The sequence below is a fragment of the Dipteris shenzhenensis genome, chromosome 23 (assembly GCF_047967505.1).
Source record: "Dipteris shenzhenensis isolate YYH24624 ecotype China chromosome 23, Dip_SZ_1.0, whole genome shotgun sequence".
In the NCBI taxonomy this organism is placed as follows: domain Eukaryota; kingdom Viridiplantae; phylum Streptophyta; class Polypodiopsida; order Gleicheniales; family Dipteridaceae; genus Dipteris; species Dipteris shenzhenensis.
Genome location: NC_141618.1, coordinates 5,269,153 through 5,295,505, shown reverse-complemented (window position 1 = coordinate 5,295,505; position 26,353 = coordinate 5,269,153). Strand labels below are relative to the sequence as shown.

Below are 26,353 nucleotides of genomic sequence, written 5' to 3'. Positions count from 1 at the left end.
TTGCTTAATGGGTCTTTATGGAAATTAAAATAGGTGCCATTATAGGCCCCCCAATTGGGGAAAAATAATAATGCATTAATTAGATGACTTTGAAAGAGTGAGATGGTGATGATAAAGATGGCATTGGCTAACCTTGAGAATCATCTACTATTGATATCAGATTTAGTTTCTCAACTCCTTCGACTATATAGATGATCTTTAAATAAAAAGCTATAGAGGGTGCTATTTTCCACCAAAAAGTTGGTCATCAACCTGTTCCATCAGTTACCAACAACAACTTAAAGCCAACGTGTGCCATCATTTGCCAACAATGACTTAAGGCTAGCTTGCCATTACTTGTGTTTCATGTCTTGAATCTATGGTGAAGAACTAATAGTCCTTGCCTTTGCTATATCCGATAGTTTTACATGTGATGCCTAGCTACATGCTTCATTTACATGTAATGCCTAGCTATATGCTTCATTTACATGGAAGCCTTTGTCTCTCTATCATATCTTTTCTTAGCTAGACTTTTTGTAGCTTGTTCTATGTTTTAATGCTCATAGTGTAGCCCTTAGGTCATGTAATGTAATCGTTTCCCTCTATTCAACACTTGCATATTTTTGCCCAATTGTACTTCATTCTTGAGATCTACATGTTGAGTTGCAAGTGTATACCCATTATATAGATATTTTGCAAAGACAAGAAATGCAAGTGATACATTGTGGCCTCTAGAGAAGCTACTTTGGAATTGCATGAAGTCAACTAATATGCAAATGTTGCATGTTTGACTCGAGGGTCTACAATTTAATTCCCTTGGCACTCAAGTGGCTATCTTACTCAATGTCCCATGCAAAATTGTATAACAATCATCATCAAAATCACACCATTCCCCTTCTTCATTTTATATCACCGCTTTAGTATATCACATATTCTATCACCAAAATCATATCATTCCCCTTCTTCATTTTGCATCACCCCCTCTAGTGTCACATTAAATGCTCGCGGCCTTATCCTTGTTAAGTCTCTCCCTCCCTCCCTCCCTCCCTCCCTCTCCCTCCCTCTCTCTCTCTCTCTCTCTCTCTCTCTCTCTCTCTCTCTCTCTCTCTCTCTTTGGTTGCATGACTATTAATGTTCCAAGCAGTATAATCAGTACTAGACAAGTAAGGAATAGTAGTGAGCTTGGAGCGATGGCATTATGAAACTTCTGCCATATACTCTAGGAATCGAATTTAAAGACTTTTAGTCTCATTCCATTCTTGCTTAGTGGCAAACTTGACCAATCTTATGAGAGATGTGTAGGATCTACACTTATGGAATATGGTGGGTAGGAACCAAGCAAGCCATTTGAGTGAGTGACCAAAAAAAGCCCAAAGACAACATGTTGGCAAGCTGTAAAACACATTGCACAAAGTCTTATGGCTTGATTTTTTCCAGGGGGGTTGACTTGCATATGCATGCTTACAGTGATTCAGATTGGGCTGGAGATTATGACACAAGGCAGTCCACAAGTGGTATTTTTTTCTTTTTGGGACATGCTTACATTTCTTGGCTAAGTAAGAAACAATCTACTGTGGCTACTTCCTCATGTGAAGGTGAGTACAGGCCAGCTTTCACAACAATAGTTGAGCGTGTGTGTTAACTCCTTACTTTGTGGGTAGCAACAACGAAAGGACACTCCCCACTAGAAAAGGAAGATATTTTTCCTTCCATAGGGTCACTTGACTTGTCGTCTCCTCTCTATAAATATTCTTCTAGACTTTATTGTATTGGGTGCCAAGAGGTAGTAAGTATACCTAAAAAGAAAGCCCACCAACAAAAAGCAAACTTTGTGGTAGACCTAAATCCCCTTGACCTCTCCACCCTTTACTATGTACTAACACATACCTTTTATATTGGAAAGATTTAGGGCACCTCTCAAACAAATATAATGGATATGTTTTGGACAAAAGATGTCTTATGGAAGAGGAACTACTATGAAACCCTTGGAACAAACTCCTTGCAAGAGGAGAGTAGTAACATCAATTGTGAGAAGAAGCACCTATGATTGCTTACTATTTAGCTATTTGCATGACATAAATTTGGAGTTTCTTATCATTTGACCATAACAAGAACAATCCACCACATATAATCATAAAATGTAGAATATTATTACCATAAAAGTTGCAATGTTTAATATTCATAGATCCATTAGGTAGGCAGTTAAGACCATTGAGTACTTACAAGACATAAAATAAGGAAGAATTAGAAACCGTTTATATTTCTCTTGAAAAGAGAAGGCCACTACAGATAACTACCAACACAAGTTGAGGTATAATGGTAGTGCTTCCCTAGCAAATGAAGGTGCTACAAGTGTTGAGGACTAGGACAAAGTCTTATCAAGAATAAACTACCTTTTTAGTTAATTTATCTTGCACTTCTAGCATTTTCTCTACCATGCTGCTACTTACTAGGGTTCTTCCTCTATTCACATATATTTAAAGAAGTCAAAGCAAGGTTCTTGAATATCCTGATCTTGTGGCTATCTTCTCAAAACGAAACTTGCATATAAAGCTTTTGCATGCATTTAACCCATGATTTCGTGTCATTGATACTTGGATGCATTGCCTATGGTCTTTTGTTTCTTGTGGACTATCCAAATATGCAAATGTGGACATACAAACGAAGGCCTACAATTTCCTTTTACAATACCTTATAATGAACTCACATGGCATGTGGATTAATACTTTGGTCATGTAAATGGTTTGACTCCAATCGAGCATCTTGATTATTCCTTAGTATGTGTCCAAGTACACACAATGTCATTTATATTAACTTTTGTTGTGGAGAGAGGAGGGTGGGGTTTGATGTCCTCTTGCCTCCTATGGCATCCACATGTGAGTCTGCCCTCGTTTCTTTTCCTTACAATCTCTAGTGTCTCCCCTTTATTGCTCACCCGTTGTGGTTCCCCTTTGCTCATTACTAGAAGCATCAATCCGTACTAGAGAAGGTTGAGAGAGAGAGAGAGAGAGAGAGAGAGAGAGCTAGCAATTACCAGGATCATGGACTTCTTGGATTAGATATGACTTGATCTACTATCCCCCCCCCCGCCCACTCGCTTCCATAATGGAGGACCCCCCTCTAGACGACAAATCTAGATCCAGGCCGCTTTCTAAAAAACGGCCGACTCCAAGGATTTAGGAGGCCTCCTCATTGCTGCCTTGGATTGCCCCATGGTCAGCATGCATGTATGTATGTATGTGTGCATGTGTGCATGTGTGTGTGTACATATATACCTGGGATATACTTTGGTCTCATTGGCTCTCTCTCTCATAGACTACTCTCTTTCTTTCATATTTTATACTATTAATATCACTCTCTTCCTTTCTTTTTAGTTTCTCATATTTCATACTTTTTTAATATCACTTTCTTTTCTTTTTTTTGAGTTCTCTCATATTTCATACTATTAATATCACTCTCTTTTCTTTTTTTCCACTTCTCTCATATTTCATATCACCTTCGTGACGTTCAATGCTTTGACTCTCACTTGTTCGCCTAGGCCTTTCAATGTTTGACTCTTACTTCTTCCTCTTCAACCACAAAAGGCACGACGAGGCCCAAGGGGGTCTTAGCAAGGCCTGGGCTAATCGACAAGGGCCCCTAAAAGGGAGGGGAAAACCAATAAAAGGTAGTAAACTCTTGAAAAGAGCTACATAAATTGAAGAGTAATGGCAAGTCATTAGGAGAGCACCTTCCGTCTCTGTTTTTTTTGTTGTATGTGTGTGTGTGTGTGACAGAGAGAGAGAGAGAGAGAGAGTGGGATGCTCTTCTTCTTCGTTTCCGCTTTGCTGTTGTTTCCTCTGGATCTGTAAATTAGACCTCTTCTTCCTTGGTTTTCCGCCTCGATCTGCAGTTTTTGCCATTGCGATCTGCACTTGGCCGTGCTCAGCTTCTCATCTCTCCTGCTGCTTCCATTACGAAATCTTCGACCCCTGCCCCAGCATTGGCTTCTGGTAGCTTTGGTGTTTCTGGCTTCAGATTTCATCCTGATCTGGACGGTTTGACAGCCCCTGGCATTCGTCCGCACCTGATTGCTGAACGTAAGCTATACCTTCCTCTGCTGCTCAGTTTATGCACTTCTGAAGCAGCTTACCTGTTTACGCGGCAGAGAAGCAAGGCTTCAATCGCTGAGACCTCCTACCTGCGCCGTTTGCCTGAATTGCAGAACTACGTGGAGGAAACCTTTTGGTCTTTGACGTGCTCTTACATTCCTCGACCTTCTTAGGATCTTGTGCCCCGCTCAAAGAAGAGAATGTGGCGCTTAAAGCAGCTTATTCCCAAAGAACAATCGGGTTTGGAAGGGAAGACGGTTGAAGTGGGATCTCTGAAGTTGCAGATTCGGAGCACCATAGCTCAAGGTGGATTCTCGTCCGTATACCTTGCGAGGGATGCTCAATCAGGGAAGCAATACGCCGTGAAGCACATCATTTGTAATGACACCGAGTCTCTTGACCTGGTGAAGAAAGAGGTTGCTGTAATGAAGGCCCTGCGGGGGCACCCAAACGTCGTCACTTTACATGTCCAGTCCATGTATGACATGGGCAGGACCAAGGAGTGTTTTCTGGTTTTGGAGTACTGTGAGAAAATGATGGTAAATGTGTTGGAGAGCCGGGGTGCAGGTTACTTTGACGAAAAACAGTTACTTCTGATGTTTCGTGATATTTGCAATGCAGTTTATGCAATGCACTCTCAGAATCCTCCTATAGCACACAGGTTGGCCTTCTAGTCATCTTATCATGCTTGTGCTGTGATAGGTTACAAAATTTGATTCGTGCTGCTATCTGCTTCACCATCTGAAAACATATTTGAAAACGTCTTATCTTTTAACTCTGTATGGGATTGTAGTTTTTAAAATCTACTTGGAAGTGAAGGCTAATAGAGTCACAAAGGAACGGACCTGTTTAGTTGTGACTTGTGTAGAGCGAGATGTAAGCGTTAATTAAAATCCCTGAAAAGAGTGCCTTCTGCTGTTTCAGTAGTGAAAGGAGTTAAGCCAGGTAGGGCTTGTGCCCCACTCAAGTCACAGGCCAAATGATTGATTAGGAAGACAGTCGTATGTTTAAACGTTGATTTGATTTGTAATTTTGTTCGCTTTAATTGGATTTGGATTCAATTTCCTCACAGAGATTTGAAAGCGGAGAATGTGCTGCTGGGAAGTGACGGTCAATGGAAGCTTTGTGATTTTGGAAGTACTTCAACCAACCATAAACGCTTTGAGAAGGCAGAAGAGATGGGTATTGAGGAGGACTTAATAAGGAAGCATACCACCCCGGCATACAGAGCTCCAGAGGTTGGTGTTTGAATGCCTTAATAGGATCAGGTCGACAGCACACTTTTATCCGGTCTGGCTTTTGCAAAATAGTGAGGTCTTTTGTCGGTCTGATTTCCATTTTCATTGAAGTTTTAATCAATATTTATTGACATGGTTCATCAGATGTGGGATCTTTACCAGAGAGAATTAATTAGCGAGAAAGTGGACATTTGGGTAAGCTGAATCGAATGTGTGCAAAATGACCGTTCCTGTATTCTCAGTCACAGAATCCTTTGCTGCTTCAAATTTAGTATAGCTTACACTCTTCTTTTTTGGTACCAGGCTCTTGGATGCTTGTTGTATAGAATTGCATATTTCAAGTCTGCATTTGATGGGGAATCCAAGTTGCAGATACTAAATGGTAACTATCGGCTACCTGATCTGCCAAAGTATAGTGCCACCGTCACAGGCTTGATCAAGGACATGCTTAATTCAAGTCCCGAGGCGAGGCCAGATGTTATGCAGGCAAGGGTTTTGCTTGAACGGCTTCTTCATCTGCATGACCTAGGTTAGTTCAGTAGCTGCAAGCTAGGCAAATTTGCATGGTGTGTGGCATGTTTCGAAGTCTGCATGAATGTTATGAGGTCCAATGAGTCATGGTTCCTGGGGTTAAGTGCAAATGTCTAATCTGTGTTGTGATCTATTCAGGTGTGGCGCAGGGTTAATGACGCTTTACCTTCCGAGTGTCGCAAAGCTAGCCCAGACAACGCACCAACGCTGCCATCTCAGCAACACATGCGGGAAACCCAGGACTCACGTAAGAGCTTGTATATGCTTTTTTGACACAGATATTTCTGTGAACTGTTTGAAAACTACTTGGCCTTATGCAGAGCTTGAGTTTCCATATTGTAAAATGCATCAAATATGAGATGTTTGGTAGGCAATAAGTGTGCTTTGTTTTTGTTGTTTTCCATGGGCTCCTAAGGATGCTTTAATGCACAGGTAATGCAACTCAAACAAGACAATCTTCAGTTATGCCAACAAGAGCTCCTCCCCCTCCTCCACAATGGGATTCCGAACATCGATCTCCTCCTCTTGCATCGAAGGAAACAGACTCCCGTTCATCACAAAATGCAGGGAAAAGTGCTGCTCCTTTTGGATCTTTTTGGTCAACTCAGTATGCACAGAATGCCATACATGCTGAGGAAGATGTCCCGGTTAGAGGCGATATGGGCAGCTCTGTGGCAAAGAGCCCGGAGGTGCTTGGGACTCAGGGGAATGCCAGCCCTCTCAGTGAGCATCATGCTATTAAAGGCAACTTTTTAAAGAAGAGCGGGGTCACAAATTTGATGAAAAAGGTCCATGGTTCATTACATCAATCAGGACTGCGTTTACGGGAGGATGATGGCTATGAAGCCAGAGTAGATGACGATGATGATAATGATGTGCACGATAAGGAGGAGTTGAATCTATCTCCTGGAGTATCTCAGAGTTCAAAGCCCTCAACAGATCAAGCCTTTAGTGCATTTGTAGCTGAGTTAAAAAATGCTACAGACTATACAACTCAGCATAAAGCTGCAAGTGGAGAAAGTGTACAGGTTGAATTGGAAAAGCTAAGGAAGGAGCTCAAGCATGTACAGACAGAGAAAATGGATGTTGCTTTAAAGTATGAAAAGCTTACAGCAATTTGCCGTTCTCAAAGGCTAGAAATCCAGGAGTTGAAATCGGCCCTTGCAGCAGCAAATAATCAGAATGCTACCTTTCAAGCTAAGGAGTCTGTGTCTCAAACACGACCGGGTTCTTCTTTATCCTCACAGGCACAAGCAATACAACAACAGAGGCAATCATCAACTGCAGGGTGGCAACCTTCAGAACAGGTGTATTAAGATTTATTTCTTTGTTGTTTGGTGGAAGAGGTTTTATTTTTTGGTAGTAATGCTCCCATGCTTCCATAAACTTTGTTTTATTTGGTTTGGTTTTTGAAACTTTAAGAAAGGTATCCCTTGTCTTCCAATCAGGAGTGAGCTTACTGATTCTAGTTGAATTTTCTTCTAGTCGGGGATATTTGCATGAAATTGGAATGTTAACAGCTCCCTCTTATAATAGAACAGGGAAAGCCATGTTTTGTTTGGCTTGTCATCACAATATGCTGTCAAGCTGAAATTTTCTTTGCAAGGGAGTGTAAGCATACACAACAACTTAGCAGCTGCTCTTTCATCTTGAATTTTTTCCGGCAAAGAATGACATAGAACATGGTTTTATTGGTTTGGTTTGTGAGATGTTAATAGTTCCCTCTTATGACATAGATAGAACAGGGAAAGCTATGTCTTGTTTGAGTTTTTATCAGAATATGTTTTTAAGCTGAATTTCTCTTTACAAGGGAGTGTAAGTGAAACCTGCCTCTAGGCCAAAAAGAGGGCGGTAATAGACAACTGACCAGCCAATGCTTTCACACTAAAATATTAAGCAAATAACTCAAACACAAATTGGGAGCTAGAGTGCTCTTGCTCAAGAACAAGGACACAGATTGGCCCCAAACCCTTAGTGCCCCTTTTGGTATTTCTTTATTAATTGGAGAAACCAGCAAATAAGATACACAATTCAATCTGACTTGCATTCAATGCATTTCCCACTCTCAGTAGGCATCAGTTTCCCCAGCAATAACCCTGCTGGGCTTTGGTCTCACACCACAATGGCACTAGGCATCCATCTCTGTTCAAACACCTGCATAAGACTTGGAGTTGTTGCTAGCAGCCCATATGGGGTCACACAACTCCCCTCACTGCCTTAGGTGTCCACTAATTCACTGAAAATACCCAAGCAATGGGTGAGACCATAAATGATCTGCCCGCAGCCTTGGGAACAAGAACTTGAACTCAAAGCATCCATTGTGGACCCACCCTGCCAACTGAGTCTCTCTCCAAACAGGTTACAATCAAAGAGCAAGAGGAAGCAACCAGCTTGTCCTGGTCCATCTGGGGGCATCCAACTAAGCTTATACGCGAGCTTGTGCAACCTAGTCTCAACGATGCATTATCCTGCTTGTACTTCAGCACAACCTGCCCGTACAACAACAAAGTCCGAGGAAGAAAACAAGAAAGAGACGATGCAATAGAACCAGCCCCTCCGGAGCAATTCGTGGTCTATGAGCTTGGCCCTGTGAGCAGCGTGGCCCTCTACCAGTGGAGTTGTCAGCCCGGGAGACTCCTTAGTGCTGGCCTATGAGCTTGGCCCTGTGGGCAGCCAGGCCCTCTACCAATGGAGCTGTCAGCCCGGGAGACTCCTTAGTGCTGGCCGTCAATCGTACGAACAGCTCACAAGTCCTCCACTACTTGGCCAAACTTGCCGTACGGACAGCCCAAGAGCTCAACTCTCAGCAGCCTTGCATACCGCGATCAGTCCACATACCAGTCTACGTATGTATCCTTTTCCATGACCTGCTCACAGCTTTGTACGGACTGAAATCGTCAGTTGGGGGCTCTTTACAGCCTTGGAAATTTGCCCGCGACCTGCAGCTCCAGCCATTAGCCATAATCGCATATGCCTTGTGGCAAATCCCTCAACCCATCGTCCAATCCCGTTGAAGAAGCTTAGCAATAATCGCATATGCCTCTTGGCAAATCCCTCTACCTGTCGTCCAATCCCATCGTCAACAGTTCTGGACGTCAAAACGTCCATGCCATTTGTTCCAAGTGCTTCCAGCCTTCCCTATGCCAGCCCCATGCCCCCCTCTAGTGGGGCATTTTTACTTAGCCAGCAGTAGAGTGTTTTATGAAGCTCTAAAATCCTACAAAGCCATGTGGCACATTCTAAGCCGTTAGATAACTGGCCTATTATTGGCTACTTAGCAGCGGGCCCATATACTGAGCAGCTGGCCAAGCATTCTAGTTAAAATCAAACCAATGAATTTGCCCCATGCCCCTTCTAGTGTGGCATTTTAAAAACCAAACCAATGGCCCAACATGCATTTCTAAGGAACCTTTGCCCCCCCTCTTCGGACCAATCCACAAATTCCACCCCTAAGGTACCGATCTCTAGGGCGAACTTTGCACATCCACACCCTATGGCCTTGCCCATTCAGTTTTTCGGGGTCACCCCCACATGCAAGTTCAAACTCACCCTTGTGACATGCCCCTCTCTTGAAATATGGCAAGCGATCTCGATTGCATTTGGATGTTACAAGGATATGCAATAACTGTATCATGTGAATATACCATCATAGAAGCATGTATTACAAACTAACATAGCATATATGATTGTTTAGAGCCTAGGATAGCAATCCATATACATTGTAGAAATTATCTCATAGTGACTAGTACCTTGATCATAGAAGTCCCAAGCTAGATATACTATCAGCAAGCAGTATCTCAGGTGAACATACAATGTCACCAAGCGACCTTTAGATGTATGAGTCTATGTGTATAAAAGCAAGGGAGGTACTACCCCTCTCTTGAGCATTAGGAATTGCTTTAGATCTACGCTCTGCTGAGCCTGAAGGAGCCACAACCGAAGTGGAATCAAGCTGAAATGCTTCCAGGTAGAGCTGTAACAACTGAGGTGTATCTGCGAGATCATCCTCTTCCAGCCACTTTGCATGCAATGATGAATATTTCCTAAATTTCACCCAAGTAGTGGTGGGAAACTCTACCTTTGATTTTCCTTTCCTTATGTGCCAAAATGTGCTCTGGAGCTAAGAGTCTTTATTAGATTGACTATGGTCAAAGAAAATTGACTTTGGTTCACGCGAATAAGTTTTACTGCTTTTACTTTTGCTTTGCATTGGTAAAAGAGAACTGTGGGGATGCCCACAAGGGACTAGGATTAGTCCAAGAACAAGGAATGCATGCATTTCATTAACCTCTAATGGGTTGAAGTGTCGGAACTTGTTTGTGCAATGTGTAGGACCTAAAAGTGTGCAAAAAGAACCCAAGAGTGGGGAGAAAAGCACAAAAAGCAAGTCCCATGAGGCCTGAAAGCATGGACAAGGGGGGGGGCCTCTTTAAAAGGAGGGCCCAAGAGATAAAAAAGGCACCAAAAGCACCAAATTTAAAAAGAAAGCCTAAAAAGCTTGGTTTTTTTTTGTAAAAGTAGCTTTGAGAAAGAAAGCCCTAGCTTTTTGCTTGGCCTACTCTATAAAAGAAAGGCCCCAAGCCTCCCAGATTCATTCAAGAGTCGTACTAAGCTTCATGCTCTTTTCAGAGATAGAAAGTATTATTCTATTGCAATAAAGACCTTTGGGGGGGTACAGCCCTTATTTTTTGGCCCTAGTGTTGCGCATGCTACGTCTCCTTCTCTCCCTTTGTTCTATCGCGAAGAATCTTTGAGATAAGTGCTGCAATTCTGATTTTCAGATTTCAGTTTGTGTTCTCCAGTTTCTATTGCAAAGTTCTTGTGAAATATTGCATGGAAGCAGCAATCTCTGTTCTCTCTCTCCCTCTTTCAATTCTTTTTGATTCCTAGAAGAAATATGCTGTTCCTCATCGGCAGATGAAGCTGGTAGATGCTGTTTTTCCATGTTATCTATGAAATTCGAAATCTATCTTGGTGATTATCTGCTGCGAATCGAAGATCCAGGCTGCGTTTCTATTAGCAATGATTCGTTTTTAGGGTTTCAAAGCTGAATACAGATTTCGTTTTAGGGTTTGTGGTCTGGCTTCACCAAATATATGTTGAAATGGATTAATGTGAAGGGGGCTTGCATGCATTATACATGTGCTCTATAGCCTTATGGAGTAATCCCACATTCATATGGGCAAACTACAACCATTGGTATATATGATTATTAAAGACCCTCTCTTGCCACATCCATGCAAGAACTTTTTGGAGGAGAGGAAGCCAGGTGGTAAGGTGGTCCTTAGTGGTATGCGGCTTGGACACTTGGCAGCCTCTGGCTTCCCCAACTTTTATCTCACTTGGGCCTTAAAGTGAAGGGACATCTTCTATGCAAGGATGTATTGATATATCACTATCTTACTTGGGCCCGGCATACAAAAGATGACTGCAGTTTGCTTTTAATTTGTTTCCCTCAGCAAATACCTTGAAGGGTTCGGAGAGAACGGAGCTAGCCTAGTTCTTAGGAAAACGCCTAAAACTTACATTTAGCCCTCGAGATATGAAGGAGGTTGATACTTTGATTCGCCAACATCTCCGTTTTTAAAGTACAAGTGGTCTCAAATGCTAGAGCCTAGAAGTGTCACCTTGAAGTTCTAACTTGAGAAGTTAAGAAGAGGAAAAGACTAGGGATAGTCAGATCTTGAGGCTTTATACTTGAAATCGGAGCCCTGACATCCGTCCACTGACTCTTTGATGGCATGATATATATCCTAATCATATAAAGAATCCGTCTTAGCGAGCTTAGAGTCATACTATGTGCCAGACTCTCTGCACAAAGATACATATTAAATGATTGTGGGACAAGCTTGTGGAGCCTCTGTTAGAATCTTGGCCGGAGAAACTAGAGAAGAAAGGGATGGTCTTAATCGATTTCCCGTGTGTACTGTCAAATACACTTTTGCATGATGATGTGGCATGCTTGCAGTATGCTTATGTATTTTAGTGATAGCATAGATGCACACATAAAGGAGCAGTGGGAATGATAGTTTACATAAACTCTAGAGATGCAGTGGCATCTAATATTAGAATTCACTATCATACTTATGAGCCCCAAGATGAGGTAGACAGAAAGGTATATGAGTACGGTAGATGTCCAAATAGAGGATGGGAGTACATACTGATTGACGAGGGTTGTGTCTCTCCATGGCTGGATTTGGAGCTGACTTGGCTGTAGAATTGGCCGACGACGTTAGGCCAGCATGTTGGCTTGATGTAGAAGGGATACTGGGTCCAATTTGCCCTTCTTGAGTCGGCGTTTATTGGAGTTTATGTGTGTGTGTGTGTAGAGAGAGAGAGAGAGAGAGAGAGAGAGAGAGAGATGTATTAACGTCCGCAAGAGGCCTCGCAGGCCTATGGGACAAAGTGCAGAACTACACAAAGGGAAAAACTCATACAAGCCACAAATTGTTGGAGCAAAGGGCGCGCTAAGGCCCTTGCTCAGTACTATGCTGAAATAAAGAGCTAAATAGCTCAAGCAAAATCTAATACAAAACATGTCATATCATATCATATCATGTACAATCTGAAGTAGGATGAGAGCTGCTGCTGGAATTGGAATTGAGTTGGAACTAGAACTCAGAATTCGAAATCTGGCACTGTGGTGGCTCGTCTATGAGCGGCGAAAATGGCTCGGATTTGTGTCTGGCTGTCTCATATTGTATTGGCAGAGGGGGGCGTGGTCTCCTCGATCTCTGGACCCGTTGAGCTATGTTCAGAGTGACCCCTCGTCTTGGGTGGTCTCCTTTGAGGAAAGCTGTGATAGGTCGAACCTCAATCGAGTGTGCTCTGGTCGCTCTCTGCGCCACGGGTGGCCTTTGCAATCCTCTCTCGGCAATCGATATTGCCCGCATATCAACTAGCTCCTCCTCCTCCACCCCACTGTATTAATGTTCGTGGGTGTCCTCGTGGGCATATGGGACAAAGTGCAATTACACCAAAAGGAAAAACTCATACATGCCTCAATGGGCTGGAGCAAAGGGCGCACTATGACCTTTGCTGAGTACTATGCTGAAATAAAGAGCTCAATAGCTCGAGCAAAATCAAGTACAAAACATATGCTATCTGAAATAACTAAGAGTTGGAACTCAGAAACTGAAAACTGGCACTGTGGTCGCTCGTCTGTGAGCAGTGAAAATGTCTCAGATCTGCATGTGTCGGGCTGTCTCACGCTGTGGTGGTGGAGGGAGACGTGGTCTCCTTGATCTTTGAACCCGTTGAGCTATGTTCGGGGTGACCCCTTGTCTCGGGCCGTCTCCTATGAGGAAAGCTGTGATAGGCCATATCTGAGTAGAATGTGCTCTAGTTGCTCTCTGTATTGTGGGTGGCGTTTGCGTCCCTCTCTCGGTAATCCATGCTGCCCGCATATCAGCTAGCTCCTCCTCCTCCTCCCCTCTGTGTCTTGGGTTGACTCAAATGCATAAAAATTTGTTTCACGTTGGTGTGTGTCATGTGCACGGATTGGTATCTGAGGTGTAGTGGGGTACACAAGACTGGCTCAGGTAGCCTGGGGAGGTTAGGGGTAGGCAGGCTTGATTCTCAGGTTGAGTGGCAAGGGTACGAACTAGATAAAGGTCTCTGCTATTTTTGGCGCATTGGGCCCGAGTCTATATAAGGGGCCTAGAGATTCAGTTTTCAGAGAGCCGATGGGAGCAAGTCATGCTCCCTAGTGCTAGGTCTGATCCTGTATTGAGTTGCGGATGCATGCCAACATCTTAGCATAGCCCAAGGCCCATCAGCAGATCCAAGGCCTCTAGGCGCCACCTGGAGCCGATTGGAGCAAGTCACGCTCTCTAGTGCTAGGTCTGATCCTAGATTGAATCGCGGATGCGCGCTTTGTATCGAAGCGTAGCCCAAGGCCCATCAGCAGATCCAAGGCCTCTAGGCGCCACCTGGAGCCGATTGGAGCAAGTCATGTCCTCTAGTGCTAGGTCTGATCCTAGATTGAATCGCGGATGCGCACTTTAATCTAAGCGTAGCCCAAGGCCCAACAATAGATCTAAGGCCTCTAGGTGCCACCTGATGGTATGGGACACCAGGCTAGTCAGGATTCAGTGGGGAGTTTGTGCCAGTAGCTCAGCTCGTGGCCTTATTTGGGATCGTATCCCTTAGGCGTCATGGTTGGGTGGTGAACTTGCTCAGATTCCTCATGTTTGGCGTGTTCTTGTGTTTGCTTGCAGGTCAGAGGTTTCAGGAATGCTGGGGTTGTGTCAGTGTGGCTGGTCAGTGTCTGTATCCTGTGGTTTGCTTGCCTCCTGTTGCTCTCTAACCTGTCATAGCTGAGTCTCCTTGTGTTAGCGCATCTCAAGTAGATAGAGCCCAATGGAGACCTGGTCGTGGAAGTGGATCAATGATAGTGGGCCGAAGTCACTTCCATCCTGATAGAGGTAGTGGTATCGTCCCCTGATCTCATAGTAGGTTGGGCAGGCGGAGAAAAAATGCTCCTCTGTTTCAATCACTCTTAGTGTGCACAGCATGCAGATCTGTTGCTCTCTAGGTGTACGTGCTGCTCTCCCTGTCTCAATCCTCAATTGATGGGATGAAACCCGCATTTGCCTAATGGCGACCCTCAATGCATGTGAGACTCCTTTGTCCTCGAGATATTGGGGTCTGATGATGAATCCCTCCTCTGATACTCTTAAGAAGCGGTCGCAATACAATTGGGTCTTGGTGGGGAGCTCCTTATCTCCCCCCCAAGTCTGAGATGTGTTGAGTTGGAGAAGATCTAGCCGTATGATACGATTAATATCGTCTTGTAGGATCTATGTGGATATATATGCATACCATGTGTTTGCTCCACTCTCAACTAGTTGTCTAGATGACTTCAGGGCCAACCTTGGTAGTCCCCATGGTGGTGCCTGCATCGAAACATCATCACGGTGGTGCTTGCATCAAAACATCATCGAAACCTCGGTAGTCCCCATCCGGTGGTGCTTGCATCGAAACATCATCAAGGAGCATGCATAAGTGTGCCACAATCCTGGATGAGTGATGGGAATGGGTGGCTTCCCCTCCGAAAGAAGCCCCCATCTAGTGGTTGGGTCTCCTCCTTGATCTGAATATATCATGGAAGGCCCGTCTTTTGCGGCGTGTCATCTGTTGGAAGATGCTGTGCTTCAGATGATGTCAACTGACCCAAGGCTCGCTCCCGTGTGAGGCAGGCTTGCGCCTCTCTGCACTCATCATCAAACCAAGGGTTTTGAGTGATCTTCCCATCTCGGATCCGTGTGGATCGGGTCGTAAGAAAGGATCTGGCGACAACATCTTGTACTACTAAGGCAAGGGTGTCCGAGGCGTGGGCAACTATAAAAAGATTCCCAAAAGGCAACACGGGGTTTTACTATAATGCCAAAAAGCAAAGAAAGGACTGTTTTGCAGAAAATAAAAGGAATCAATGCAATAGAGGCTTACCCAATAATGTAGCCCAAAAATGCAGCAAGGAAAATGCTCCAAATGCGAGCACAAGGAGTCACCCTTGGAGGAGAGGTGAAATGGACAGCAAATGGCAATGATGGGTGCCAAGAGAAGGCTGGAAATGAGAATTACAGCAAGAGAATATGCTCCCACAAGGAGGAGAGCACCTCAAAATGAGTGGAGAAGGATCCAATGGAGATAATCTTGCAGCCTGAGGCAAAGGGACAGCAAATGAGAGAAAACAGGCTCAAGGAGAGGTGTCCGGATGGCAGCAGCAAGCTCCAAAACCCAAGCGCAAGCCTCAAAATGAAGAAATGGGCTGAGAAGAGGCTTCAAATTGCTGGCATAAACACCGAGGCAGGCCCGTACAGCATTTATTGCACCAAAACAGGTCCGTACTGCATTAAATGCACCGTACAATGATCAAAACCTGCATCAAATGCTCCATACTGTGCCATACAAGCATTAAATGATGCTGCCTGCAGTCCATACAGACTGTACAGAATTCCGTACAGTCACATGTGTGGAGGCACCTATCTTAAATGGGCCGTACAGCAGCTGCAGCAGCAATAAATGCACCGAATTTTGCAATAGGTGCTTAAAGAATGCAGATTTCCGAGCAAAATGCAAACTTCCCGCGACGGAAACCCTTGGAGAAGTCTCGTGTGTTCACACGTGTGAAGAAGACTAGGAAAATGAACCGACCAGCAGAGGAATAGGCTGCCAAAGAGCTCCTAATGGCTCCAAGAGGACTCCGGGTGGCTGGAAATGGCTAGAGGGTGAAACCCTGACCTGCTTTTATACCACTGTAGGCTAGGGTGTAATGAAGGGGAAAAAGGGGCAATTTAGAGGACCTTTAGAGGCCTCTTAGGTGCGAAATGTGGAGGGACTATATATAAGTCCCCATCTACCCCTTTTTGTGTACTCTTTAATGTGACATATAATCCTATCAACTCCCACCTCCTTCCTCCTACGTGCTGCCTACACTTTCTCCCAACCTTTCTCTATCTCTCTTCCCCTCACTCCCTTTCTCTCTCTTCCTCTCTCTCTACCCCTTTCCCTCCTCTCTCTCTCTCTCCTCTCCCCTCTCCTCTTCCCCCTTTCTTGCCATCTTTGGCTTTCACTAATTCAGCCCGTGCCTCCTTCATTGCATTGGTATCAAAGCTCTAACTCTGGGCCATAGACAACTCAAGGAGCTTTTAGGACAAGGGGCGTGCAACGCAAGGGACGTGCAACACAAGAGCTTTCACAACATCAGCGTGCCTAACAACCAATGCTGGCAGCAACGTGCCTGACGACCAACATTGCCCGTCCAGAGCTGTCCGTCCACAGCACCTGCTTTGTTCACTCCTGAATCCCACGCCTTGTGTAGCCACGCTGAGCCACTGTGAGCGGAGTCTTGCAACGACGCCATGTTCGTGGAGCCACCATGAACCGAGTCTTGCACAAGCCCTCTTCGATTCCAACAAAATCTAAACTCAAGTTGCAGCCCAAATCGAACTATCTAGTGCTTTCCATGAAGAGACTAGTGCGTCAACACCAGCATCCAACATCCACGGCATCCCTGTGTCCACGACCCTCGATTGGCATTGAATGGCGATTCAACGCACATCAGCAACACCCACGACCCTCTGCCTCGCCTTGCTAGTCTCGTCTACATCCCGTCATCCAAGTTGAAGGCCCGCGCCGTTGTGATCGTCCATCCTTGTTGTGATGTTGCCGTCCATTTGCATCGTGACGTCGCCATCTGTCTGCCCTTAGCCTAGTTCTAAGGTTAGTCTGATTAGGTTAGTAGATTTGGTTAGTTAAGTTAGGTTTAGTTAGTTGGGTTGGTTAGGTAAATGGGGTTTAGTTAGAGGGTTATGTTAGTGGTTAAGGTAACCAAGGTTGAGTTACATTTTCACTGGGGTCAAGTCATACTAACCAAAGGGGTCCTAGTGGTCCTAGCTGTCTTAGCAGAGTCCCAAGTGTCTTAGGTGATTTAGGAACCTATTTTATTAAAAAAAAAAAAGAGTTCAAAATTTCAGCCTCTTTTTAGGGGCCTTTTAGGGGATTAGCCTCCACAATGAAAGGACGCAAAAAATCAAGGCATACCAAGACATGTGCACAAGTGAGCAAATTTCAGGTCTTCAAAGCTGCGTTGTGCTTCCTTGTGCTTACCCGCAAAGATTATGCGGTCCTCATCTTGCTTTGGGTAGAAGTGAAAATAATCTTCTAGCTTCGTAAGCCACTCCTCCAGCTCATTAGGTGTGCAAGTGTCCCCTTTGAACTTATGCACTGTGAGTTTGTCCTTCAAAGCTGCGTTGTGCTTCCTTGTGCTTACCTGCAAAGATTATGCGGTCCTCATCCTGCTTTGGGTAGAAGCGAAAATAATCTTCTAGCTTTGTAAGCCACTCCTTCAGCTCATTAGGTGTGCAAGTGTCCCCTTTGAACTTATGCACTGTGAGTTTGTCCTTGATATCCTTGGCTGCAAATTCTTGTGTGTGTAACCTCCAGAAGTGCAGGCATCATCACGCTTGAGGTTCACATTATCGTGAGAAGCTAGTGGCAAAGGATTGGGGTCTGTTCTGAGGCTGGAACATAGGGTAATAGCCTTCGAAAGCAAGAAGTTTGATGTCAAAGAACTCAATTACAGGAATAGGAAAGCTTGTTTCACAAGATTCCAATCATAGGTATGAACAAAATAGACGCAAAGTTTTAAGAGTTCAAAAGTCAGCCTTGCAATTTAGTTTTTGTTGGCTGAAAATTTACAAATCAAGGCATTGATTTTGAAAAATGAAAGTACACAAAGATTGTAGATTCTACATGTCTTTTTGGTTAGCCTTTCTTCTAAATAATTTGTTCATGACTCTAGGAGACTCTTTATTTGAAGAAAGCATTCATATTCCCTGGGGCTTGTATTCCTATCAACTTCTGCCTCTTTATTTAGGACTCCCTCTCCCCAAAAAGAAGTTAATTCTTATTAAGTATCTCCAAATATATAATATAGTCTGTGAAAATCTCATACAAAAGCATGTGGACCGGAAATGAGGATGTCTTAGTGCCAACAAAATAATTCATGAACTCCTTCTTCAAGCTGACAACCTCATGATTTTTTAATGGAAAAGTATCATAATGATGGCAATGTGAGCGTCATGGTTTCCCATTCCTTTGGCACACATGGCCTAATTCGTTTTGTGAGTGTACAAAAAAATGCAGGTATTCCCTCCTAGTGGCTCTTGATTGCTCGTGTAGGATTGGTGGCTTCAAACAGAAGCAAGAGACAATTCCCTTGGTGAAGTAGGCACACATACAAGATACTAAATATGGCTTCGAATGTGGAGTTTCAAATCCAAGAATATAAGGAAAAATATAGGCTTTTATATTTAGCCCATCGTATCGAGTTGATAAAGAAACTTTGCCTTCTATCTTGAAATGTTCAAAGAATATGAATACAATCTCAAGACCTTGAATATGAGGTATTAGTGTTTTCTAAATTGCTTTTTAATGCCTCTTATGCTCAAGTTGATTCGGGAAATTATTTTTATTGTCTAAATTCGGAAAACATCTAATAAAGAATATCAAGAAGCACAATCGAGGAAAGATGACTGTAAAATCGAGTTATTTGTAAGAGTTTTGTGGTATATCATGCAAGGTCCATACTACTTGAATCTCAAAATGCATACAATGAGAAGTTGAGTTTTGTGGTGTATCATGCAAGGTCCATACTTGCATACTACTTGAATCTTGAAATGCATACAATTGAGTTTCGTTCTCATTGACCAAATTAGATGATTTTCCTCTTGATGTGGACTCCTTAGTAAATGATGTTTTCAAGTGTTGCTTAGGATAGACCACATATGGTGAAATGTAACATAGAATAGAAAAGGTGTAGGCACAACATAGAGAAATCTAGGACAACTGTGGCAATGGAAATTTATGGCTTGATAATGTTGTTTTGAAATGTTGCTTGGGATAAACTTCATATGGTAGGTAGTTTTAGGAGGCATAATGTAAGATAGAGTAGAAAAGGTGTAGGCAAAACATTGAGAAATGAAGGAGAGTGTGTAGCGACGAAGATACAAAGGGAGGAAGGAGCTTGGAAACAAATTGACGATGTGGGAGGAGTTTGGAGAGAGCATTAGAGCTTGTAAAATCGATTAGGCGTTGATTCTCAATTAAAAATGGCCTATTTCTTGTATAATTTTTGGGGGGGTTTCACTAGCTTTTTGGTTGAAGTTTGGAAGTGGGTGATTAACTTAAACATTAACTGAAATAATCTCCATATGTAAGGCTTGTTACCTGGGGGAGTGTCAACTTAGAGCTTAAATAAGGTTTGGAGTGTGACCATCACCGGAGATCGGTGGCAAGGTGCTGATAATCAAGTAGTACTCCATTTTATGGACGCCCATCCATGTGCCGTTTCTCCTGAATAATGGAGTAGAGGTTATTATACCATCACAAAGCGACAAATGAAACGTTTTGAAACATTATGAAAACATTTAAAAACATTACATGCATATAAATAATTTTAGAAAAGAAGTATGATAGTGTCTTAACATTTCTTGGTCGCACAATCAGTTGCCTCAATTGGTATGAAATGTGGGTTCTTTATCCATTGTCATGTGGATTGAGATAAAGAGAGCTCTTTTTGGAAGAACCATGATGTGCTAGAATTGTGGAAGACATGAACGTCACGTTTCAACAGAAGTACGTGGGGTGTTCTCTGTTGCAAAATTTGACTGATAGGTGGATGAGACTAGAGAGTGCTCATAGAGTACAATTTATGCACTCTTCAAGAGATAAGTGGATGAGACGAGAGAGCACTGAGTACAAATTATGTACTATTAAAGAGGAGGCTGTGCAATTCTTGGGTAAGTACCTTACATATGCAAAAATTAAGATTATATAGTAAACAAGATGTGTGCTGGGGAATGAAGTTTCATTGAGCATGAGCGTCCTCTTCTGATAGGAGTTGTGTCAGAGAATTATGGTCAACTCCCAGTTTGTAAGCCCTCAAATGAGGTGAGCAAGGATTAACACCTGTAGCATCAGAGGGTTTAAAATGGAAGGAGAGAGAGGCTGCCACATGGACAGCATGCAGACATCCTTCTTAGTCTTGATTGAACCCTCCACAAACTGAACAGTTCATGTGGGACTGCCCTTCATTGGGGCTGCTTATGGGCTTGGAGAGAGAGGACACAGGCTGAGACAGGGCTCAGCAAGCAGCCCTATGTGTGGGTTGCAGAAGTGGGCAAAGAACCAGCGAGTAGGGGGTTTTATAGTTTCCCAAGGGCTGGTCTGGTTGGCCAGTCCACAGACTGGTCAGTCATCCAGCCGATCCGGTTGGTCAACCGGTTGGCAGGGCAGCGGGTAGAAAAGGTGTAGGCAAAACAGTGAGAAACGAAGGAGAGTGTGTAGCGACGAAGATACAAAGGGAGGAAGGAGCATGATGTAAGATAGAGTAGAAAACGTGTAAGCAAAACATTGAGAAACGAAGGAGAGTGTGTAGCGACGAAGATACAAAGGGAGGAAGGAGCTTGGAAACAAATTGACGATGTGGGAGGAGTTTGGAGAGAGCATTAGAGCTTGTAAAATCGATTATGCGTTGATTCTCAATTAAAAATGGCCTATTTCTTGTATAATTTTTGGGGGGGGTTTCACTAGCTTTTTGGTTGAAGTTTGGAAGTGGGTGGTTAACTTAAACATTAACTGAAATAATCTCCATATGTAAGGCTTGTTACCTGGGGGAGTGTCAACTTAGAGCTTAAATAAAATTTGGAGTGTGACCATCACCGGAGTTTGGTGGCAAGGTGCTGATAGTAGTACTCCATTTTATGGACGCCCATCCATGTGCCGTTTCTCCTGAATAATGGAGTATAGAAAGCGACAAATGAAACGTTTTGAAACATTATGAAAACATTTAAAAACATTACATGCATATAAATAATTTTAGAAAAGAAGTATGATAGTGTCTTACCATTTCTTGGTCACACAATCAGTTGCCTCAATTGGTATGAAATGTGGGTTCTTTATCCATCGTCATGTGGATTGAGATAAAGAGAGCTCTTTTTGGAAGAACCATGATGTGCTAGAATTGTGGAAGACATGAACGTCACATTTCAACAGAAGTACGTGGGGTGTTCTCTGTTGCAAAATTTGACTGATAAGTGGATGAGACTCGAGAGTGCTCATAGAGTACAATTTATGCACTCTTCAAGAGATAAGTGGATGAGACTAGGGAGCACTGAGTACAAATTATGTACTATTAAAGAGGAGGCTGTGCAATTCTTGGGTAAGTACCTTACATAAGCAAAAATTAAGATTATATAGTAAACAAGATGTGTGCTGGGGAATGAAGTTTCATTGAGGCATGAGCGTCCTCTTCTGATAGGAGTTGTGTCAGAGAATTATGGTCAACTCCCAGTTTGTAAGCCCTCAAATGAGGTGAACATGGGGGAGTAACACCTGTAGCATCAGAGGGTTTAAAATGGAAGGAGAGAGAGGCTGCCATGTGGGCAGCACACAGGCTGCCACATGGACAGCATGCAGACATCCTTCTTAGTCTTGATTGAACCCTCCACAAACTGAACAGTTCATGTGGGACTGCCCTTCATTGGGGCTGCTTATGGGCTTGGAGAGAGAGGACACAGGCTGAGACAGGGCTCAGCAAACAGCCCTATGTGTGGGTTGCAGAAGTGGGCAAAGAACCAGCCAGTAGGGGGTTTTATAGTTTCCCAAGGGATGGTCTGGTTGGCCAGTCCACAGACTGGTCAGTCATCCAGCCGATCCGGTTGGTCAACCGGTCGGCAGGGCAGCGGGCCAGTCGGCCAGTTCATGGGGCTACCAGCCCCTATATAAGGCTCTCATTGTGGGGGCAGTAGATCACTGTAGGAAGCCCTTCAGGAGTGCACAGCCAGGCACTAGAAGGAGCAGACAGAGGCAGCAGCAAGTGCACATGCAGTCAACAGTTCAGCATCTGTTCCAGCTTCAGGAGTGCGTCAGAGCAGTAGAGACACTGGAGACAGAGGCAGCAGCAGCCCTTAGCGGACATGGAGAGCTCATCCAGTGAGCAGACCATGTCTTGGCAAAAGGGGGCTGGTAAATTTCCTCCCATAGCCACTGAAGTCCTTAACAGAGGCGTGTAGCAGACCAGCAGATTAGGAAAACACTGTGTCGCCTCAGATTTAGCACTAGTGGGCAGCGTGTGCTGTCCATGTAGTGTGGTTTGTGAGTGCACCATTTTGTAATACAGTTTGGGTCCCCTCCGTTGGACATTCTTATTGAATATTGGTTGTCATATCTTGCTGTCTATTCCAGATCTGAGTGTGGTTTACATTTACATGTATGTGTGCACAGGATCAAGGGTTCTCAGGTGTGATCTTGTGACGATTCAGTTTTTTTGCTGCATGTCTTAATATGCTATGAAAGGCTAGCACTTGAGGTTGACGTACATGTTCAGATGTTTTTCTTTTTCCTTGAGAAAAGAACTTTCTATTAATGCTTGAAAGACCAACCATACAAATCAGCAATCCGTGTGGTGCTGATCAATGAAGCAAAGAACTGGCTGTCGAACAGCCTGTTCATAGAGAACCCGGGGAACTTTTGGGACAAGGGCTAACAACTAGGGTTGGGGGCTCTTCAACCAGAAAATGCCTTGCTTTGTGAAAAATGTAAGAGACACTTGCAGGCCAAGCCTTGCAATGCGTGCCTCTTGGTGGCTGCCCAAGCTCCCGTCGTCCCTTGCTCCCATATGGTGCGGAAGGTATAAATGATATCCTGCCAAATGGCAATAAGGGTGGCTGTTTCGAGTACCTGCTGGCCACCCATCATCAAGCTGCAACAGGTGACCCAGATGTTCGAAGCAGTGATGCTGGAGTCTGGACACTGTCACCACACTGTCCTCTGGAAAGGACATAGGCTATTGGTGAGGAGAGGTGGTGTCCTGAGCCTCAATCTGGAGGACCCTGTGTCCTTGAATCTTGTATGCTGGCGTGATCGTGTCGATCGAGAAGGCGTGGCCTCCCTCCGTCAACCAGGCTGCCATGCCCTAATTGAAGTCCCTTTGCATCCTCTGCGACCTAGCCTTGACCTGGAGGCCCCCCTTCCATGTCCTCTGCATTGCGCAAGGCAGCTGTGCAGAGTCGTCTCAAGGTCTCTGTTCACACACCAGACGAACCTCCTATCCACTTGCATGTGCTACAACCATGGGCCAACAGGCAATCCCTGGTGGGCCACCATTTAAAGGAATAATGAAATCTTCCGTGGCTGGAGGCTGGTCCAGCCAGTGACGCTCTCTCGAGGGGGTCTAAGCGGCTGCCTTCAGTTGAAGATGGCGGCCAATGCATGTAGTCTACGAGAAAAGGGGACCTCTTTAATGCTATCCAATGCCCTGCTCTAGAGGGTCAAGACCTATCTCGGATCCTACTGAACCACCCGAAGGGTGGCCCTCCCACAATCAGATCCGCCAACGCGGCCCATCCTGCCCCACAATGATTGGTGCGGGGTCAATGGACCCGATTTTGCCCAAACGACCCAACTACTTTGATCCACTGTCAGCCCCATCCATCTTTGGATACCCTCTGTCTCTAACTGTAAAAAAACCCTTGAGATCTACTCTGTAATGCTTAGGGTGGAAGGCGCTGAGGGCTCTACGCATATACTGTATCCTCAAGGGAAAACCCATCTTGGAGAACTGGCCATATTATCGCAGCTCCGTGTAAGCCATCCCTCAAGGGCTCGCGGATGGCTCCTGCATCCTTGTACCTGTCCCTCTTAGGCGAGAGAGGGCTCTGAGACGTGTCTCTATCTCACGGCAGAAACAACTCCATGCCCCAAAAGTACAAGTTGGGCCATTCTCCCATAGTGCCCAGCCAATGTGTTTGCGCTGCCCCAGCATGTGTCTCTCGTGATCACGAATTTCTGGATGCCAAAGAAGGGGCTGTGCTCCCACTCCTCTGGTACCTTGGGCTGGCTCGGATGAGTCCCAGTCCACCCGAGGTCCAAGCTCCCTCAGAAGGCTTAACCCAAGTGGTCTGCAACTCGTGCTGCTGTTCATCTGGATGAGGGGCTCTGTCTGAGAGGCTCTCCCGCTGCTGACCTGAGCGAGACTCCGGCTGTGTGGCGGCTTGACCTGTACTGCGGGGGTGTTTTCTTGCTAGGTGACCTGTCTGTCTGCAATAAAGACACTGCACTAGTTCTGACAAGTAAATGTGCGTACAGTTAGCTACAGGTTAATTAGCAGCTACATCCGTTGTGCTTCTCCTGGTTTATATGGTATTTTCATGTCTCCTTCGTAGGTATGCTTTCTGAAGGTGATCGATTTTTGTAGGCATTAAAAAAAAAGTTAAAGAGAGAGGTCATGGTTGCGGCAAATTTGTCTATGCATTAAAGACTTCTTTAAGGATCCGAAAAGTTCCATTAGGCGGTTCTATTCTCAGTTCAAACCCTTCTCTAGGAAAATCCCCCAGCTAACCGAACTTAAAGGACGTGATGCTTTGTAGCTTAAATCAATGATTTTTCAACAAGGCCTTTAATGTTTTATCGACTGTCTACTTTGTTTTTATAGAGGGATATTCTTTTGAGAGTAGCGATTTGTCCTCTGGCTTTGAAGCAGAAATTGGACAGGCAAGTTGGTTCAATTTGGGACTTGCAAGAAGGTTTGAGCTTCAGCAGTTCGCAAAGGAATTTTGCTGCTGAGGCGCAAGGGTGGAGAGCTTTTGGAGATAGCACGGGATCTCAACTTCCTCCCAAGCAGTCATCAAGTGCAATGGACCCTCGTCAGGATACCATGAGTGATAGTGAATCGTTTGACAGTGTCAGGTTTGGTGGTCCAAGGTCCGACAATCCAAAGACAGGAGCCACAAATGGGAACAAACGTCAGTCTCACTCAAGGGCTGCGAGCTTTGCTGTTGGAGATGCTTGGGGATTGCATGATAGTTTCAGCTCACTTGGAACTGGGTATGAAAACACAAAGGGGATGGGGCAAAGTTCACAGACTGAAACTGCAATAGGTAGCACAACTAATTATGATGCAAAGTCATCAAAGGGTGAGAGTTGGAGTTTTCATCCTGCCAACCGTACTCCACCAGCAGGTTGGGCGGGGTTTTGATTCGTGGGATTATTGAAGATAGAAAAGTTGTAGGAAATTATTGCAGCTTGGGGTTTGAAGAAAGAAATAACGGAAGGCTGATATACTAGTCGATTTTGTGGGCCTTGATGTGCTCTTACTTGATATGTACAATGGAGGTTGTGTTCGCAGGTTTCTATCTCCTGCCATGATTTAATTGTCTCTAGATGGCGACCATATTCTCCATGTTAAAATTCAAAAGTGGTCCTACTGAAGCAGACCTCTCAGCGAAATGCAAGTAGGACACGTGGGCCTTCATACAACGTTATCCTGCCTGAAACCTATGGAATGGTGGATTCAAACTTGTGATACAAAAGTGCGAGATTGATGTGCATCTCAATGTCAGTTTGGATGGTTGTCAAGGGCCTTGGTTGAGCCCCATAGTAAAAAAAAGAGCCATATTTTGTAAAATCATTGACTGGTGGTTCAAATCTATTTTAAAGCTTTTTGTGAATTATTCCCCTCTTTGGACTCAGAAGAGGGGTTTTATCCTTCCCCACTGTTGAATTGAGGGGGGGTAGCTGAGAGAACATGATCCGACAGGACTTTCCCATTAATTATTGAAGAGCTTTCAGCCATGTAATAATGTTTTTGTGCCAGTTATATGGAAAACCAGATTTAACGTCCATATTTCTCTTTCATTGTAACGATTGTTTCAGTCAACAAATATTTCATGCATTTAACTATACTGTTGTTTCTTTTGATTGGACACTATGTTAAGGAATTTTTTATCAAAAGGAGCCATCTTAGTGGTGGTTCAAATGAAACTAAAACTTACGTTGGTTGTAATATAAATGAAGCATTCTCTTAATATATTGCAGGTCTTCCTCTGCTGGAGTGACAAGCGCATCCTCTCACTGAAATTAGTTGTTAAAGCTGTCCTGCCGTTATAATCTCAGGTACCCCTTCAGTCAATGCAAATATTGGCATCACAAGCTATTCAGCTGCTGAAA

General features: G+C 44.2%; 1 protein-coding gene across 3 annotated transcripts; it reads left to right on the top strand.

The window, feature by feature from the left end:
* Positions 1–3,708: 3,708 nt before the first annotated feature.
* Positions 3,709–26,026, top strand: LOC147886903 (Protein kinase superfamily protein). Of its 3 annotated transcripts, none has more exons than XM_087394951.1 (8): positions 3,709–4,058; positions 4,184–4,731; positions 5,143–5,308; positions 5,453–5,503; positions 5,612–5,794; positions 5,978–6,086; positions 6,272–7,146; positions 24,888–26,026. In XM_087394951.1, exons 2-8 carry the CDS (start codon positions 4,271–4,273, stop codon positions 25,380–25,382), a joined length of 2,340 nt encoding a protein of 779 aa, XP_087251077.1. In that variant the 5' UTR covers positions 3,709–4,058; positions 4,184–4,270; the 3' UTR covers positions 25,383–26,026. The 3 variants fall into 3 exon arrangements, with proteins under 3 accessions (XP_087251077.1, XP_087251075.1, XP_087251076.1); XM_087394949.1 differs by having other exon boundaries at positions 24,885–26,026; XM_087394950.1 differs by having other exon boundaries at positions 3,709–4,731; positions 24,885–26,026.
* The last annotated feature ends 327 nt before the right edge of the window (positions 26,027–26,353 follow it).

Bases quoted from the DNA above. Each gene is read 5' to 3' on its own strand.
- LOC147886903 (XM_087394949.1), top strand. From the start codon at position 4,271: ATGTGGCGCTTAAAGCAGCTTATTCCCAAAGAACAATCGGGTTTGGAA. The intron at 5,795-5,977 runs GCAAGGGTTTTG...TGATCTATTCAG, and splicing joins CGAGGCCAGATGTTATGCAG to GTGTGGCGCAGGGTTAATGA. The intron at 7,147-24,884 runs GTGTATTAAGAT...CTGGCTTTGAAG, and splicing joins GGTGGCAACCTTCAGAACAG to CAGAAATTGGACAGGCAAGT.